A 20,310-nucleotide genomic window follows, 5' to 3' on the forward strand; every position below is an offset into this window, starting at 1 on the left:
AGGAATGAGGAGACAGGTGGACTCGAAAGCTCTGTGACAGCAGATGAAAATCCAGGACCGCACCTCCGATGCTCATCACAGATAATCTCTGTAATTTGTTTGAACAGCATTTCCCCCTTAACCAGGAAATGTGAAGTATCGGGGATACTGCGTAGAGCTTCTGTGCTTCCAAGTCAAATGATATTTTTTTTTACATTTAACCCAATCTCTCAGTGAAACAGTGAAAATCTGTGCTACAATTCAGATGTGTTCTTTGGTCTGAGATCTTCAATTGTTTCTCTTGAATTCCCTGGTATCCTTTTCTCCTCCATTATATATAACCTGTGAGATCCACAAGCTACTCTCAGAGTTCAGTGAAAAACACAAAGGCAGCATCTGACAGTTGACTGTACCCTGCAAGTACTTATACCATCACACATTAATTAATATTTAGGGTACTAAAAGTTTCTATACATTTTGCTGCAACACTCATAGGGCTACCTCTCCAGGAATTTGTAAGAAAATATACCATGTGGAATTTTTTCTTGAAACACTTGTGCATTTCAGTCAGATCTAACAGCAAGTGGAGAATTCCAATTAATTTCTGCTTGCAATAATTAAATATTTTTAAAACATAGTGACTTGTAGTATCTTAATTGCAATTATGCATTTTTAGCCATTAGAAGTAAACAGTGCTTGTGTGACCAGATGTCTGGGCATCTTCCTTGGATTCAGTACTCCATATTATCTAAATTCTAACCACTTCTACAAAAAGGACATATTTAGAGGTACTGTACTACTAAGGAAATCAATAGGTCAATTAATATATTTGAAATTTTTATTACAGAGTACTAACAACGAATAGAGGAGAGATATTGTTGTACACTGAAGTGGATTGGTCTCTGAAATAATATAAGTTAAATCAACAAAAGAATAATCACATGCCAGTTCTAGATATACTGACTCTTTATTCCACAAAAGTAACACAATGAAGTACTTTGCAAAGTTCTGGTCCATATGGTCTTATTGACGGCAGAATACTTAACATGGGTAACGGTCTGGTACACGTTTCCTGAAAGAAGAACCAGAATTTAGTACGTGGATGTTTAAGGAGAAAACTATCTTTCCTTATATATAATTGAGTAATGGGGTGGCACTTTCTGAACATTCCACACACTCCTAAATCAGTTGGCTCCATGATCTGTCACTCAGAAGCTGTCCCTATCCACTGGCTGTGTTGCCTAAGTACCGCCCACAGTGCACTCCGTCAGCCGCCACTCAAGAGTACTCACGTGCCATTGGCCAGGTGCTGGGTCTGCTCCTCTTCCCCGCCCACTCCAGCCACTGTTCCCTGTCAGAATACACTCTCTCTCCTGAGAAAGACAACTTGCCTGCTTGGCTCCTCTGTGGGACTAATTTTTCTCTCAGTGGCTGTTGGTAGGCAACCAAGCTTGGTTTTGTCAGTAAAAAGACAAAGGAACAAAACTCTTTCCATGCCTTTGTGAAGAACTCATTGGGGCCAGTCCTGACTAGGGTTGCCAGCTCCAGGTTGGGAAATTCCTCCTGAGTCCTTCTGCCTCCCCAACACTGCCCTCCGCAGGATCCACCCCCCAAATCTCCAGGTATTTCCCTACTCAGAGCTGGGAACCCTACTTTCCCCTCAGTGCCTGTTGCTAGGCAACCAAGCTTGGTTCTGTCAGTAACAGGCCCTTTCCACAGCTATTTTGGCCTTTGGGAGAAAACTCATTGGAGCCAGTCCTGACTGGAGTTGCCAGCTCCAGGTAGGGATATTCTGTGTCTATGGAAGTCAGAGTCTGGGCAGGGGCCTCAGCTAACAGAATGCTATAGAGGCCACTGTCCAAAGCAGTTAATTTTCCCGGGGGGAGGGGGAGATCTGTTGTCTGGAGTTCAGTTGTGATACCTGGCGATCTTCAGGCTCCACCTGGAGGTTGGCTATCTTAGGTGTAGCAGTCAGCGCTTCAGAGCAGTGTCTGCTAGACCCAGGTTCTTGTGGCAGCTGACTGGGTGATTTTGGACCAGTCACAAACTTTCAGCCTAACCTACCTCACAGGGTCGTTGTGGAAGTCAAAGGGGGGGGGGAGAATGATGTAAGCTGCTATGGTCCCCATTGCAGCGAAATACTACTTTTCCTCCTGGGGAACCACTATTGCCAATCTCGAGGTGAGAGCTGGAGATCACTCAGAATTACAACTGGTCTCCAGATTCAGTTACCCTGAAGAAAATGGTGGACTCTGTGTCCTAATACTCTGCTGAGATACCCCCCCATGACAGCCAATGTGACGTAGCAGTCAGGGCTTCAGAGCATGGTAGAGGCTGCAGGTGTGTGTGTGGGAGACGGAAAGCTGAAGAGTGAGGGGCAGATAAAGGCAGGTTGATGCTTGGCTGGGAAGGAGACAGAGTTGCCAACTCCAGGTTGGGAAATTCCTGGAGACTTAAGGGGTAGAGCCTGGAGAGGGTGGGGTTTGAAGAGGGGTGGGACCTCAGATAGGTACAATGCCATAGACTCCACCCTCCAAACCAGCCATTTCCTCCTGGGGAATCACTGCCACTCTGGGGGACCATTGCCAATCTCCAGGTAAGGGCTGGAGATCACTCAGAATTACAACTGCTCTCCAGGAGGGAGGGCAGAAGTCAGCTGAAGACAGAGGGGCAGATAACGGTAGGTTGATGATTAGCTGGGAAGGAGATGGGGTTGCCAACTCCAGGTTGGGAAATTCCAGGTGATTTGAGGGGTGGAGCCTGGAGAGGGTGGGATTTGAGAAGGAGTTAGACCTTAGGTAGAATGCCATAGATTCCACCCTCAAAACCAGCCCTTTCCTCCTGGGTATCAATTGTTGCCAATCTTCAGGTGAGGGCTGGATTTTTACAACTGCTCTTCAGGTAGCAGAGATCAGTTCCTCTCGAGAAAATGCTGAGGTCGCCACAGCAAATTGACACTGAGTGTCCAAGGCCGGGGCACTCTCCCAGAGCCTCTTTCTAGAGTTCGTTGTATTTATTTCCACAACGGGCCTTATTCCTAGTATTCCAAATATGTCCTAAAAATTCTCCAGTTTAATTTTGAGCAAATAAGCTTACCTGGAAGCACAGAGTGTAAAACCATAAAATCATTTCACAGACATCTATATCGTTATAAGCAATGCTCCCTCTACCTGTGGGGTCTTGTGAGCAAAAATTCTACTTTGTGAGCTACTGGTATTAAAGTTGTGAACGAGCAATTTGGCTACTGCATAAATTAGTTTGCTGTGGAGCCATCCTTCCTGAGCCAAGACAAAAATTTGTGAGCTGGAGGCTAAAAAACTGTGAGCTAGCTCACACTAACTCAGCTTAGAGGGAACACTGGTTATAAGATGTCCATTAAGACATCTTATAAAGCAATTATTTTTTCTGTTAAAGTTTAAAGACATTCTCTCATAAGTTGTACCTTGGAGCTGCTTTGATGATGTCATCCACACGGAGAATCACTTCTGCTGCTTCTGCAGCACTCAGCAACACTTGCCGTTTCACCTGAAAGCTTTCAATTACTCCCAGATTTCCCATGTCTGCAATGGCACCCTTCTTCATGTCTTCAAGATATTAGAATAATAGTTATTATTATTATTATTATTATTATTATTATTATTATTATTATTGTCTCCCCAAGGTAAAAAACCAGAATGGCTTTGCATATCATCATTTTGCATTCTCTACTTAGCCATATAAATCAAGTTTGTGCTTAGTGAAGCCCCACATGATTCTGGGATAACTTCACCAGAATCAAATTAAGCACCTGATATACATTATCCACTTCACATGTTCTTTATCTCTTTTAAAAGAGCTGCATAAGTTCTTTGGGGCTTAATATTTAATGAAATTCAGGTCGATTGGAAAGACTTGATTCTGTGTAATTTTTACTGTTGTCCTTGGACAGAACACCCTGCATCACAAGGAATTATTGAAACTCAAGCCTAGTAAGCCACAGAAACACAGAAGCATAAATTTCACTATAGAACCTATCTGTAAAGATCTCACCGAGTCCATATGTAGTTTTTCCTTCAATGTGAGCAGCTCGAAGCTGGGCAACCAGATCTGCACTGTCATAGCCAGCATTATCAGCTATGATGGTTGGGAGCTAATAAAATAAAAAGGCTATTAGGGAATTTCTGAAGGAACATGCAGGTCAATTACAATTTTTTTAAAAAATGAAAAATAGTCAAAAATCTTCACTAGCCTTGAATTTTACATGATTTTCTCTATATAATACACATTTTCAGACTTACTGGGTTTTATGTGCAAGGAGGGAACAGGGTTATTATAATTAATTTTTAAAAAATAGTATAATGTAGGATGCAGGATTTTTTAAAAACTAAGAACCACAAACGAGTCAGCTAAACCAGAAAAAAAACATTCTCACATGAACACACACATGAAGCTGCCTTACATTGATTTAGACCCTTAGTCCATCAAGATCAGTACTGTCTACTCAGACTGGCAGCAACTCTCCATGGTCTCAGGCAGAGGTCTTTCACATCACCTACTGCCTGGTCCTTTCAATTGAAGATGCCAGGGACTGGACCTGGGATCTTTTGCCTGCAAAGCAGAAGATTCTCCACTATGCCACAGCCCTTCTCCTAAATATGTAACTCAGGCATCATGGAAAAACTCCTTTGTTCATCACTGGTTTGTTGCCATGCTCACTTGCTCGCTCCCTCCACATGCTCATGCAGACAGCACGACTTAACGCCCCATCATGTTAGAAGCATTCACTTGAACCATAATTTTTATATTTTAATTTATTCCTTCTGAAAACAGGTACGGAGGCAGGGAACATGCAAACAAGGACAGCAACAAGCCAGGCTTATGCTTGTTACGAACAGGGGTTTGTTTGCAATGTCTGAATACCACCACAGCATGTTTCCAATTCTGTTCACTTGGGTAAATAACATTACTGTCAGTTAGAGGCCAACTGCAAGCAAAATTCTGCTTGTGGAACAGGACAACCCCGCCTCTTCCCTACTGGAGCCCTCCTCATCTTGGAAAGTCACTTCTGTAACAGCTGGGTTTGATGCATGGAGGAATGTGGTGGGGGAAAAACAACAGCAGAAGAGATCAGGACACCACCTCCTCACGGTCTTCCCATGTTACTACCTCTGCAGCACCACAGCTGTATTCCTATACATACTGCAAGTACCTTTTCATCTTTATCATTCAAATATTATAAAACACTTGTTTTACAAAGAAAATTTATTCTACACCCCCAAATTGTATCAACTATGCAAAAAGCAGAATATTTTACTAAGTTAAAATATGAAATTTTTAGTTCCTATTCCATTGCTGCTACTGCCTCCACATACCCAGACTGTAATTAGTACTGCGGTTCTTGACAAAATGTCACATTTTACAGCAGGAGGGGGAAATGAGGGAAGCTGGCTGCCAGCTTGAAGCATCCAGGCTGAGAGTTTCTGCTGCAGATGTTTAAAGCCAGGGCCAGGGCCTTAGCTAGATGAGACACTAATCTGGTGGACACCAACTCTTATCTACTTTTTAGCCTTGGGGGGGTTATACTGTGATATAAATTTGTTCAAAAGTGTATTTTTGTACACCATTTGGCTCCCCACTGGAGATAAAAGTGGGATTAAAATATATTAATATAAGTGCAATGATCACAATGATTTACAAAAATAATTATTTCCAGACATACGTTACTTTGCTACAGAACGTACTACATCAAAATGAAGAATATACATCTCTGACAATCCATCAGTTTACTTAATAGAACAGAAATAACTTTACTACACTTTCCCAAATCTCAAAGGATAAACAATCTCAGTTTAGTAACCCCCACCCCCGAAAACCAGAAGTCAGTCAGTGCAAGCAGCAGAAAAGAACCTGAAGACCAGAAATGAAAATAAACAGCCAATGGTGACGTGGCTGCAATCACTTTATCTCACAAGGCACCTATGTTGAGTTTCTGTTACTATACAATGGGAGAAGTTTGGCAGGAGGAGAAGGCAGAAGGAAGAGGCAGGTTGTAGCGTTGTGGCTCTTCTCCTTTGTAATGTAACTCTGAGGTGGGTGAAGGGCACCACACCTTCAGGGGTCTGGACTGATAAATAAAGCAATCTGCATAAGGGAACAGTGACTCAAGGCCTTATGGACTCCAGGTATGATGTTCCCCCTGCCCCCAGAGGGCACTAAACATAGTTGTTTGAACTACAAGCTTGGAAGTGAGAAAAAAGATCTCATTTACAATAACCAATAACACACCAGAAACATAAAATTTATGTAAATCACTTATCCTCATTTAGTTCTACAGACTTGCTCAGTAATTAACTGAACACTAACTTACCATTCTCAGGGCCTTGGCAAAAGACTCCATTGCCACAGACTCTTTGCCTGGTGTTCTGCTTGCAAGCTCTGTGACAGCATTCGCCATTAGCATCTCAGAGCAGCCTGTAAGCAGAAACTAGAAATGTTAACAAGCAAGCAACAATTAAAGATATTTACATTCCCTTTAAAAATTAAAAGAAGGTTGAATATTCACCTCCACCATATACTGTTCTAGTATCTTTTATAGTCTGTGCAAGGACACAGAGAGCATCATGTAAAGATCTTTCCGCCTCATCTATGATCTGCTGCGTCGCACCACGGAGAACTATGGTACAAGCTTCACCTAAAGACAGCCAAGATTACAAAACAGCAGTTAATTCTAGTTAGATCAACCACTCAGAAATTTTTAATGTCCCAATATCTACCATGACCCAGTTCAAATGTTATTCTTGCAGCATGGTTGGCGCCCCACAATGACTGGGTCTCCCATTTCATCTGAATGTATGGGAAACTCTGCCTCATGGATTTCCTCCATCATGTAATGGAGTCCCATGCAGTGTTCCCTCTAAGCTGAGTTAGTGTGAGCTAGCTCAGTTTTTTAACCTCCGGCTCACACATTTGTGTCTTCGCTCAGGAAGGATGGCTTCAGAGCAAACTGATCTATGCAGTAGCTGAATCACTCGCTCACAACTTTAATGCCAGTAGCTCACAAAGTAGAGTTTTTGCTCACAAGACTCCACAGCTTAGAGGGAACATTGGTCCCATGTCCACCCCCCTCTCTCAAATGAGCAGATTCTGTCATGAAGAAGTATCTGCATAACCTGGCCACCCATAGTGGCAGAGGTGGAACTTCAAGAATTAACAGTGGGTTTGAGAAGAACTCCTTCGACTTGAAGGAGATCTTCTCAGCCTTCCCTTTCCCCCCAGATGAAGCCACCACAACCTACCCATAGCAACTCCAGAGAAGTGAATAAGTTTATCTTCACCAATCATAACTTCTTCAATAAGGTTGCAGGTCCCTAGCTTTACCAGCTCTGGGTGATCGAAGGTTGAAGCAATTTCACCACCTGTGAACGTAAATTTACATAGCTACTGGCTACTATAAAACACCTTTTAAAAACTTAATATTTTGTAGGATAAAAATCCACATCCCAAACTGCAGTGTACGCTGCTAAAACAAACACCATGAACTAACGTTATGTAAATCAATAAGAACTAGAAACTGAACGCTAGAGCTGAATTACGATCTTTCGTAGCTGGTAAGGTCTGTGGAGAGGCCTGGTTTGGCGGCAGCTTTTTTTTTTTTTTTTTGCCTCGAGATGTCAGATCATTTAATAAAGTGAAGACATTTGAACAAAATCTGTCCATTGTTATGCCACAAAACTTGAATACCAGCAACTTAATATCTTCGAAAAGATTCACAGAACGAGGGATGTTTTGGATCTTTTCAGTGCTTGACAACTTTTTGTGTGTGTATTGTGTGTATAGCTCTGTCCAACCTGATAATGCATGAATCATTAGCCAGCTTCATAAGGAGCTTTAGGAGCTTAAAGTTATTTTTATAAGAATTTCCAGCTTCTCTTCCACAAGCCAAGAGAAGAAGAACAGCAAGGAAAAAATCTGTCCACTGTAGGATAAAAAGAATGGCTGGGATCCATGGGGAGAATTTCCACCAGTTCTCACCAGTATGTTACATTGCACAGTATTAATAGGAAATATAGGAAAATCAGATTGCATGAGTGGAATCTGCAGTTCTTTGGATTCAAATCTATGTCTTTTAACTCTTAGGACACAGCCAAGTGCCTTCAGTTCACAGACAAGTTGAAGGACACCATTGCTCTAGCCTTTAAACCTCTAGATACACACAATCTTCAAGTACTACATTTTGCAGACATTTCATCCACTTCTGTTGTAGCAATTTCTTCACTGAACACTTTGAAATGACTGCAAATACAAAGCCAAAAATCAACAATATGTTGGTCAACACCAACTCTTGAATAAATAATTTGTCACTGTACCTGTAACAAGAGCCAAACGTTCAACTCCAGCAAAATCTGCATGTTCAATAGCCATAACACCTGCAGCAGCAAACAACTGTTCTGGGTAGTTATAGATCAACTGCCTGCAATTAAAATGAATGCATCATAATGTGGAAGAAAGCAGGCTTATTTTTTCTCTCTTTACAGAAAGATTTCATGAAGGCCCACACATACCTGTTGATAAAACAATTTATTCCATGCTTCAGAATACGCTCAACCTTCTCCTTCATTTTCTCTTTTTCAGCTTGTTCTATTTCTGCCACCTTTGCTGTAGAATCCACTCGTACACGGGATCCAAATATCTAAATTCAAGAATCAAGACCAGGCAGCAATATTTCCTAAATTGTTTTTTTAATACACACTCACACTACATAAATAAAATACATGAACACCTGCATCTGCCTTCTACTGGCTGAGATCCTTCGTCCATCAAGGTCAATACTGTCTATTCAGAATGGCAGCAGCTCTCCACTGTCTCAGGTAGTTATGTCTCATCACCTACTGTCTGGTCCTTTTAACTGGAGATGCTGGAGGATTGAACCTAGGACCTTCTGCATGATGAGCAGATGCTCTACCACTGAGCCTTAGCCCCTCTCCCTCTCATAGTGTTTACTGTGCTATTTTGTGCAGCATTTTAATTGTTTATATTATTTTATTTGCTTGTAAGCTCTTGAGCTGCTTCAGTATAAAAAGTGGGCCAGAAATTAATTTTTTAAATGTAATTTTTAGTTTACTTATATTCCATATTCTGGCAGATCAAATGTAGCAAATGAAAGTGTTTTTACCTCCCCCCCCCATCACTCACCTTAATTTTATCAGTATCCATGCCAGTATTTGCAATAAGTATCTTTGCATTTTCAATTCTTTTTGGCTGGTTTACTCCAATTTTTTTATCCAACAGAAAACCTGAAAGGGAAGACAAGAGGCAAACAGACTTACTTTACAACAGTAAACCTATTTGATACTTTCCATTTTGCAATTAATTGTATAACATTCATTTAGAAGAGAAATTAAAACAGGAAACTTTTCCTAACCCACTGCCTGAAACATCAATAGTTTTAGACTGTGGGAAATTAAAATACATATAGTCATGAAAAAAACCTCCCAGTGACAGTGTGGAAAAATATGTACACTGGAAATGGGTAACAAAGGTATAGCCAGAACACAAGAAAATAGTTAAGCATCCATCCTTGAGAAATCAAAGTTAAGACAGATAAATGTTCAGAAGTATACAAAAGCTTACCCCTATGAAATTGTTAGTCCCTTGTGTGAAACCTGCGTAACTGTAAATCGCTCAGAGCCAGCAGCTCTGCCGGATTGAGCGATCAATAAATCGAAAGGTATTATTATTATTACAAAAGCTGACAGAAGCAGCCTTCTATCAAAATTAAAAACTGAAAGACTGAGCATTCCAAGGAGTACAAAGACAATAATTCACCAAGGAGCAGAAAACTGTAGGAAAAACCAAGTACAAAAATATTACTACCATTACTAATTATTTATTAACTTTTCAGTTGTGATTAGTTCACCTTCCCTTACATAAATAAGAAGCTGAGTCTCACAACCTAAGCCAATTTGCCTATTTTCTACTCAGCAGTACCATCCATGCAGCAGGGCAATAGGGACTCCAGATGTGTCCCTGCCATGTGCAATGCAGCGCATCTGTAACAAATGTGCAATGCAGCGCATCTGTAACATTTGGGGCATCCTCCATGGAAGGAAAAACCTGGGGAGGTTTTTGTTCCAAGTGTTGCAATAACTTGTAATTCAGCAATTTCCATTTCCATTCTGTTCCTGAAGTTCCTTTGTAATAAAACAGCTACTCTGAGGTCACCCACTGAAAGTCCTGGAAGGTTGAAGTGTTCTCCTACAGGTTTCTCAGTATTGTGATTCCTGATGCCAGATTTGTGTCCATTTATCCTCTGACGTAAGGTTTGTCCTGTTTATCCTATGTAGAGAACTGAAGGGTATTGTTGGCATATATAATGTTAGAAGATGAGCAAGTGAAGGAGCCTCTGATGGTGTAGTTGATGTTGTTAGGTCCAGTGATTGTGTTGTCTGGGTGTATATGACATTAAATGCCAACAATGCCCTTCAGTTCTCTACATAGGACAAACAGGACTCAACAGGGATATTGGTTTCTTATCTCATTATATATGCTAACTCATTCAGTTCTCACATATGTATTCTCATACAGAGGGACTATATATTTTCTGTATTTTAGCGTATTTCTTTTTCAGAATAGTATATTAGAATACTGAATGCAATACAAGGAATATTGGAATGTTTGGCTGACATAACACTGCTAAGTGACCTCCACGCCTGAGAGGAGTGAATGGAAAGAATCAGTCTTATTTTGACATATCTATTGCTTTACAACTGTTGACCTGATAACCTTAGCTTGTTATTTAGTTCTTGTCTTCGCATATCTTAAAACATCATCATCATGTTACATCAGCTCGTCTATAAGTTTGAGCCTTACCTTCCATTCCAATGTATTTGAAAAAGTGCTGCGTGCACACGAAAGCTTGAATAAAACTTTGTTGGTCTTAAACATACCACTGGACTCTAAATTTGTTCATCTACATTGAGGCATGTTCCACTGCCAGGGGAGTTACTTCAGAGGTATTATCTGGGTAAAATACCTTATGTTGGGACTGATCTTCCAAGTGATTTATTTTTATACTTATTTAGTGAAAACTTGCTGTTGCAAAGAAAGACCATGAGGCAGTGGAAGAGCACACACCTAATATCTCCAATTAAAGAATTTCTGTTCTGACTCTGTATAAAGGAGCTTCATATAGTCACACTATTTACTACAAGAAGCAGTGACAAGGTTTCCACAGATGCCTTTTGCTCTCACAAGCAGCACACTGAAATGGCTAATAAGTGAAATGATACCTTCATCTAAATAAGAGTCTATCAAACTTCCTCCTAGCTTCTTGATGACATGAATGGCTTCCAGGTTCCCAGATCCCTTCAGTCTAAGGACAGCATCCACTGCAAGTTTAGTAAAGTGTTCTTTATGATGAGTAAGTAGTTTTGAAGACAGTGTTGTTTCTGCAATGTTCATCAGATCCTGTTGAAACTTGGCTTCATTAGCACTAAAAACAAGAAAAGCTGAACTTAGATTACATTTTATTAAAAAGTGGCCACTCCTCAAGTTCTACACATAAACAGCAAGGTGTTCAAGTCTACAAGAGCATCTACCTGTGTCACCAAGCCAGCCATTCCTAAAGTTTGAAGAAACTTCAGCACTTTCAACACACTGCAAACAGCTGATGTTGGAAACAATCAATAAGAATTTGCATGCACCCCCTCTCTCATACACTGAACCTGCATATGCTTAAAAGGCAAACCCTACCCTCAAACCCTTCAGAAGGACCTTACAGCATTACACTGTATACATTCAAGAGGAACGAATTTAAAGCTATAGCTTATATATAGGCAGGCAACAGTATCATGCTCTTTCCTGAGAAACCATGTTTTTCCTTGCAAAAATGAAAGACTTCAGTAGCCTGGCAGTTAACAGCTATCAATATGGACAAGCAGTGCAAGAGGCCATTAATATATAAATAGTTCGTATGCTGTTAACTAAACTACACAATGTATTACAAAGCACTGTTCTCAAATGCTGAGCTTTCCAGAACCCCAAAAGGTCTATGCATCCCTGGCAACAGGTTTTGTCTCTTCAACAAAACCTTTTTTCCCTTTCCTTATACCACACTTACCAAGGGTTCAAATTCTGACACATGCCAAAGTTTTTGAAATTTAAGATAATCTTACTGTACATACTGGCTGACTTCCTAGAGGAAGCTCTCTGGTGTCTACTGCAGATTTTGTAATGTTTTATCCACCAGATTTTAACACTCACAATGCTATTATTACCTCAACGATATTACCTCAAGTAATATCAAATTCCACCTTTCAGGAAAGTAAGTAGTATTTAGCTCTTAATGCTGCTTGCCTCCCAGGTACAGATGTAAAACATCTGCACGTAAGCATGGCAGCTCAAGACAAAAAAGCCACAAGCCTGAGACACTAACCCATGATCCACTGAAGATTTCACCAATGCTTCTCTTGCTGCTTTTGTGGCTTCTCTCCAACCGGCAATGATGGTTTGAGGATGAATCTTTCTTGCAATCAGTAACTCTGCCTCCTATTAACAATCCAGTTTACTTTAATAAGTCTGAAATGAAATACCTACAGCTTGTTCTTCAACAAGTGCACATCATTTCCCAGCATATGCAGTTTTGTGAAACTATGTGCTCAAATGCCATAATGACAGAGAAATCCTTATTTACAGGTTTGATTTACAGACTCCATGAAAGAGCTTAGGGGTATACTTGGATTCCACCTTGCTGCTTAAGACAGGTTGACAGTGTGGCAACAAAATATTATCTTAATTACATTTCACCCAAAGAGCTATCCTTTCTAGACTCTGCAAATCTAGCCACATTCATCTAATGTTTTATAACTTTATTATAAATGCCCTCTACATGAGGCTGCTTTACTTAGTGCAAATTGCAGCAGCGTGTCTCTTGAGTAGGACAACCCATTATGAATGTATATTATACCCATGAACATATTAACCCCTATGCACTTCATTGATTGTCTATTGGGTTCCAGTTTTAACTCCAGATCCTCACTTCTAAGCCCTCTATGACCTGGGATTCACACCTGAAGGATCATCTTTCCCAATATATATCTGTACATCATCAGAATGTTCTTGTTGAGATGCATGCTCTTCTTTGGCTTGATCATGGTTTCTTTATGACACAATTCAACCTTTTTGGAACAGCCACTCAGAAGAAGTCAGGAGGCCATCATTATCAATGCCCAGGAAAAGCAAGTTAACACAGTACTTTTAAAAACTGCATTTCTTTACATTTTACTGGCAAAAATGCATACTGTTTATTAAGGCTAAGGTTATTCTTGTCTGGATTGGCTAAGTGGTTACTGTAGATTTTGCTGCTGCATATTGTTCTAACTTTAGTTATATGCCATAATGGCCAAAATTTTATAAGTCTCCTTGAGCATGGAGAAAAATCTGGTTGTTAGTGTTTTGCTTATTAATAAATAAATGTTACACATTTAGGATTATCCTTGAAAGTGGCCCAGAAATTTGGAATAATTATTTACTTCAGATATATAATTCTTATATATTTATACTTTGCATACACATGAACAACCATATGGACAAGGAGAATCAAATAGATATTGTTCACCTTGACTTCCAGAAAGCTTTTGATAAAGTTCCTCATCAAAGGCTCCTAAGCAAGTGCAAAAATCATGGGATAAAAGGACAAGTCCTTTTATGGATCAAAAACTGGCTAATTAATAGAAAACAGAGTGTGAGTATAAATGGGCAATTTGCTCAGTGGAGAGTGGTAAGCAGTGGGGTACCGCAGGGATCAGTACTTGGTCCACTGCTTTTTAACTTGTTCATTAATGATTTGGAGTTGGGTGTAAGCAGTGAAGTGGCTAAATTTGCAGATGATACGAAGTTGTTCAGGGTGGTGAAAACCAGTGAGGATTGTGAGGCACTCCAAAGGGATCTGTCAAGGATGGGCAAGTGGGCGTCAACATGGCAAATGGGGTTCAATGTGGCCAAGTGCAAGGTGATGCACACTGGAGCCAAAAGTCCTAAATATAAATACACATTGATGGGGTCTGAACTGGCAGAGACTGATCAAGAGAGAGATTTTGTAGTAGATAACTCACTGAAAATGTCGAGACAGTGTGTGACTGCAATAAAAAAGGCCAATGCTATGCTGGGGATTATTAGGAAGGGTATTGAAAACAGATCAGCCAATATCATAAGGCCCTATATAAATCAATGGTGGGACCTCATTTGGAATACTGTGTGCAGTTCTGGTCACCACACCTTAAAAAGGATATTATAGCTTTGGAAAAAGTACAGAAAAGGGCAACTTGAATGATAAAAGGGTTGGAACACTTTCCCTATGAGGAAAGGTTAAAGCGCTTAGGGCTCTTTAGCTTGGAGAAATTACGACTGATGGGTGACATGATCGAGGTTTATAAGATTATGCATGGGATAGAGCAGGTAGAGAAAGAGGTACTTTTCTCTCTTTCTCACAATACAAGAACTCGTGGGCACTTCATGAAATTGCTGAGTGGTCGGGTTAGAACGGATAAAAGAAAGGACTTCTTCACCCAAAGAGTGATTAACACATGGAATTCACTGCCACAGGAAGTGACGGCGGCTACAAGCATGGACAGCTTCAAAAGGGAATTAGATAAGCATATGGAGCAGAGGTCCATCAGTGGCCACAAGGTATAGATAGGGACTCTGGGGCAAGTGATGCTCTGTCTTCTTGGTGCTTGGGGGGGGGGTCAACAGAGGGAGGGCTTCTAATGTCCTGGCCCCACTGGTGGACCTCCGGATGGCACCTGGTATTTTTGGCCACTATGTGACAGAGTGTTGGACTGGATGGGCCTTTGGCCTGATCCAACATTGGCGTCTCTTATGTTCTTATTTATATGCATATATATTTATACTTTTCATTTAGTACTATGTTTTAGCAGAAATTTTCCCACTTCTGCCCATTTGTACTGGACAGAAGAAATTGTATCTCTTTATTTTAAATTCAGGAACAAAAACCTGGAGAATAAAATAGACTTTCAGCACATCATACCATTCCCTATATTATATCAGCATACTGTATCACTATAGTAGGATAATTTCATGCTGATAACTGCATGTTAAGTGCTTAATATAAGATTAAAGAAAAATATCATTAAGTATTTTGTTACCCTTAGTAGTTCAGCTGCTAGAACAGTTACTGAAGTAGTCCCATCACCAACTTCATCATCTTGAACCTTGGACATATCTATAAGGAGAATGTTACCCTATCAGCTTTATTACTGAAATATCATATATCTAGTAGTATCATATAGTACTAGAAATTATATACAGAAACTAATTTGGAAACAAAATTCCGTTACTTTTTATAGACTACAGACAAAGACTGTGTGATCTATTTTGCAAGTGTCCTGGACAGTCTTTCCCCCAGCCCAATCCCCTCCACCCATGGGCATCAGGCAAGTAATTTTGTAAAACAAGTGCAAGGTGACTGAACATTCATAATGTTCAGCTTTTCTTAGCATAGGATATCAATTGCCTTTGGTGCAGAGATAAATTATGATTTAGTGGGTAAAGTGCTATAGCCAGACTGAGGAAATGTCAGATAACCAGTATCTGTTTCATTAGAGACAAACTATAAATAAAAATCTATCTTAGTGCAACAAAATATGCTTATAATAATTCACTTTGTCAAACATACCAACCAAAACCTTGGCAGCAGGGTTGTCAACTCCAATAGCTTTCAAGATGGTTGCCCCATCATTAGTTACTGTCACTGTGCCCTCTCTTCCACTACTGAGAAGAATCTTGTCCTGTACAATCCAAGTTTAGGGGATTATTAAACATTTGATTCACAGTGATAACAGTGAAATAGCCAATATATTTCAGAATTTAGAAATATCTTACCATTCCTTTAGGCCCCAAAGTGCTCTTAACTAGGTCTCCAATGGCAATAGCCCCAACGAAAGATGACTAGAACAAGAAGTAGTTTCAAAAAGAGGTAGTAACTAGAATGTTATCAAGCTACACCTATTAAAAATGAAATGCAGTTAGGTCTTACCATCACTGACGCTAGAATTATACTTATTACTGAACTCACCAGTCGGGCTGTCTCTGCTCTCTCTTCATCAGCGCCAGCTTTGAAAATGTTCACAGGTGCTAGGGACATGGATGCCTGAAATAATGGTAATCACAGCAATATTTATTGTAGCATGAAGAACCATGCACTTCACACTATCATTGCTACATGAACTTTGCTGTACCTATCGTCTTCATTTTACCTAGATGTATTTGTACAACTAAGTTTACCAGGTGCACTGGGGCAAATGTATGAATGAATTACATTATCTTAATTTCGATATACCTGCATCTTTTTTAAAGCTGTAACAAAACTTATTTTAGTCTCAAAACTTATTTTAGCCTCAATTTTATCCCCTATTTCCTATGACAATTACACTAGTTCTTAATATTTATATGGTGACTACAAGCCAACTTTTTCAATGCTTTCCTTACTACTCAGCCATCTCACAGGTTCCATGAACCCCAGCATAGCCTTTCCGGGAATCACTTTTTAAGAGTAGAAAAGTTGGCTAGATCCAACTCACAAATCAGATATAAGGTTTTCACCTGCAGAGAACTGGGTAAAAGGCAGATCTAGATAATTTTAAATGGATCCGCATGAATTCATATGTTTTTTACATTAAAACAAAATAAAACCACCATCATATTGTGGATCAGGTCTTAGTCTATAGGCAGCGCCACAATTCCTGATAATCGATGCTTTGGATCCATGTTTTTGCACCATGGTGTTGCAACGAAGCAATGAAACTGTGAATTTTGCAGTGCAGACTGTGACTATGGATGTGTAAATGATCTGATGAAGAGTTTTCCCTGACCGTACTTTGAAATCATAAGGATCCATGTTTTTGTGCCATGATGGCACCTCAAAGTGATAGATCAATGATTACTGTGCTTCTGTCTGTGGCCATGGATGTGATGAGTGATTTGATGGTGAGTCTGGGTTAAGCTAATGAAAAAATCCTGAGGATTTGTACCTTCAAACTTACATCAAATCACATATCCTGTTCATGCCCAGAAACTACAACATAAAAATCACAAATCCATCACTCTGTGGCACTGCTACAGTGCAAAAACATAGTTCTAAGGCATGGGTCCTTATTATTTTTGTGCTGGGTCACACCAAACTGATGATCAAAAAACATATCCTACTCATGGCCACAGACTGCACCACAAAGAAACACAGCCATGACACAAAAATATGAATCCAAAGCAGGGATCCTCCTGAATCCATATGATTTTATGTGGGGTTATCCCCAGCAAATCACTCATCACATTTGTGGCCAGAGTCTGCACCACAGAAATCATGGATCCACTGCTTTGTGGAGCCACCATGGTGCAAAAACGTGGATCCAAAGCATGATTTTAAAGTGAGATCCCAGAAAACTGACCATCAAATGGTTTATCATATCCATGGCCACAGACAGCTCCACAAAATTCATGCAGCATCCATCACTTTTTGGATGCCACAGTACAGAGAATCCATGTGTTTTGTGGTTCAGTCCACTGACATGATATGTGAATTTACAGTCAATTTGCATACAGCAGGTGGGGGGGGGGGGCACAAAAACTCAGATCCCACCCCTGGCTGATGCTTTGCTGCCGGTTTTTTTAGTAGAAATTTTGGGCTGGGGGGGGGGGGACTTCTATGAAATATTTTTTTCTTTTAAATGAACTCAGAACCTACAGCAATTTTCCAGTCCTGTTATTTGTTCTTTAGAAATCAGTGGAATTTGCTAAAACACAGAGTGCAACAATCTAGCATACTCTCCCATATTTTTGTATACAGTGTACCTGCTATTTTACTGATTATTAAAAACCTTAGCTTTCTTTTAAATCCAGCATCTATGCCAACATGCAAAGTTATAAACTATGCGTAATCTACCTTGTGTCCCTGTGGGAAAGGTGGATAATAAATTACATAAACAACTTTAAAAATATATTGTTGTTGTTAAAGCAGCCAAATAAGATTAGGTGCAATATTTCAATTTTCCCCATAATTTTGGAGGTTTTTTTCCCCTGAACATTTTCCCCATAGGACTTCAACACATCCAGAAATTTTACATCTATAATTGCACTGTCAGTCTCGTGAGTGGAACTAAATGTAGAGCCTGTTTCAGAAATCCACTTCACCAAGGAAGCCATGAGAACCCTTTAAAAGGTATACAGGGGGAGGGACAAGAGAGACCAAGAGATCAAAGTAACTTATACTTTAATACCTATCTTTACGACCACCCTGTAAAGTAGGTCAATATCCACCGCCGTAATAAATCGCTAAACTAAGGCTCGCCTAAATTCACAGCAGAGGCGATATCTGAATCCCACGGCATCCGTTTAGCCGCAATGCTGTACAAGCTACAGGAGTACAAGAACGTGCGATAAGCAGCAGAGGCCCGAAGGCAGCCCAGCGCGCCCCGAGCTCGTCTTGCCGGCAAGAACAGCACCCCCCCCCCGCCCGCCCGCTCCCCTGGCGAGGCGTAACTGGCAGGGGACTAAACGAGGAGAGGAAAAAGGAACAGCACCACGCGCACGTCACACACCCTCGGAGAAACGTCCGGATTAAGACCTAAGAGAGGTTCGAGGGCTGCAACCTCGAGTGCGTCTGAAAGGCGTGTTGATGCCGCTATTCCTCCCTCAGACTCTTTCTTCTCCTCCTCCTCCTCCTCCACCCCCCCCCCCACCTTCGAACAATTCTGGAAGGTTCGACCGCTCCTTAGCACGCCACGCACATCCCGAAAATGGAAACACGTTACGGCCCCCAAATCCATCTGAAGGCCCGACCTTGTCCCCCTCGGTCCGACTCACCATGGCGGCGGCGATCTCGGAGCCTCTCCTCGAGCCTTTCCAACAGCCTCGTGCCCGGTCTTACGGCAGCGCGCGGAACCTCTCAGCCACCCCCAACCGACACCGGAAATGACCCTTTCTGACTGCGCCTCTTATCCGCCGGAGGAATGGCTTGAGACAAATAAAACGTTGCCTCTTGGGAGATGTAGTTTTCGTCCAGAATTGCTAAAGTAGTAAAAGGAGTCAGTCCTCGGTACAATTAAAAGGAGTCTTGCGGTACGTTAAAGACCAACAACATTTTAGTCCAGTGTAAGATTTGGTGGACTAGAGCTCACTTTTTCAGTATAATGCCTGGGTCCGCACTATGTTGTCCCCACCTTTTACAGCCAGGTTTTAAGTAGCTGAGCCTAGCTAACAAATATTCTCTTTTTGTGTGACATGTACATTTTACATCATTCTCTTTCATAGTCCCTTAGCTCTATTTCCTATTTTCATACTTCCCACTGGTGGCATCTAATGATGTAGGGTAAAAATGTTAGTCTTTAAAGTGGTATATAGAATTGCAGCTGGAGATCTGGGGACAGAGAGAGTGAAGCAATGTGTCGTTATATAGCCATCTTCCAAAGTTGCCGTTCCTGTCATTCTGGGAGAACTCCAGGCCCCACTTTGAGATTGCTAATCCAATTGCCACAAGACTTGTTTGTTTTTTGCTGAAGCACACTAAGTACAGCTACCGCTCTCAAGTTAGTGCAACCAACAGTTTCTTTCCTTATGCTCTTGAGCAGTACATTCTAAAGCTGACAGTGATGGTCATACTAGTGCAGTACAAGGTTTCAAAACAGCTAGATTTGGATAATTGACTGCTAAACATAACCCCCATAAATTCATTGGATTGGATCCATGGGAAAAAATTTGCTTGCCAATAGGGTCATTGCATAAGTGAAAGTATGAAAAAAGCTTACACTGGCACTAAATCAGGCACAGTGATCCTGGACTGTTGTTCCACTTGTGCAAGATTTAGCGCAAGTAGGCAACCAGCAGGATGCAGGGGGACTTCCTGGCAACTGTGAAAACCTAGGCTGGCATCACAGAGATGTTGCCAGCAATGTGATAACATCACTTCTTGTGTGTGCCTGCCCAAGTTGCCGACAATGTTGCTGCAACACCAGCGTAGGCCTCTCCCTGCTGCCCATAAGTCTACTCCCCAGCTAGCTGGGGGCCTAGCAACCCTGAATCCCTCTATTTTTTTCCCCTAAAAATGGGTTCATATCCCTATTTTGAATCTGACAATTATTTGGAACCATTAAAATGGTTGTGACTATAGATATCTACAAAGCTGAATGGTAGGTCTTGAGCAAACGTCGAAATAAGATTAGATAAAACACTAAATTCAGTCATATTTCTGATTGCGCATTACTAAATCCAACCACTATTCATGTTTTATCCTTCTTTGCAGATAAAGATTGTATCCCAAAGACTTACTTAAAACATGTAGTT

General features: G+C 40.8%; 1 protein-coding gene across 1 annotated transcript; it reads right to left on the reverse strand.

The window, feature by feature from the left end:
- Nucleotides 1–927: 927 nt before the first annotated feature.
- On the reverse strand, nt 928–18,946 carry CCT2 (chaperonin containing TCP1 subunit 2). Its single transcript, XM_015405703.1, has 16 exons — nt 18,835–18,946; nt 16,052–16,126; nt 15,859–15,924; nt 15,653–15,764; nt 15,123–15,199; nt 12,392–12,504; nt 11,247–11,449; nt 9,151–9,251; nt 8,520–8,647; nt 8,325–8,428; nt 7,254–7,373; nt 6,521–6,649; nt 6,326–6,429; nt 4,009–4,108; nt 3,422–3,563; nt 928–1,051 (listed from the first exon to the last, which is right to left on the reverse strand). The coding sequence occupies exons 1-16, from the start codon at nt 18,835–18,837 to the stop codon at nt 1,021–1,023; spliced, it is 1,608 nt and encodes a 535-aa protein (XP_015261189.1). The 5' UTR covers nt 18,838–18,946; the 3' UTR covers nt 928–1,020.
- Between the last annotated feature and the right edge of the window lie 1,364 nt (nt 18,947–20,310).

The sequence above is a fragment of the Gekko japonicus genome, unplaced genomic scaffold (assembly GCF_001447785.1).
Source record: "Gekko japonicus isolate JY-2015 unplaced genomic scaffold, Gekko_japonicus_V1.1 scaffold53, whole genome shotgun sequence".
Taxonomy (NCBI): domain Eukaryota; kingdom Metazoa; phylum Chordata; class Lepidosauria; order Squamata; family Gekkonidae; genus Gekko; species Gekko japonicus.

Bases quoted from the DNA above. Each gene is read 5' to 3' on its own strand.
- CCT2 (XM_015405703.1), bottom strand. The intron at 15,200-15,652 runs GTATGTTTGACA...TTCTCCTTATAG, and splicing joins TGCTGCCAAGGTTTTGGTTG to ATATGTCCAAGGTTCAAGAT. The intron at 3,564-4,008 runs GTGAGATCTTTA...AATATCTTGAAG, and splicing joins AAAAACTACATATGGACTCG to ACATGAAGAAGGGTGCCATT.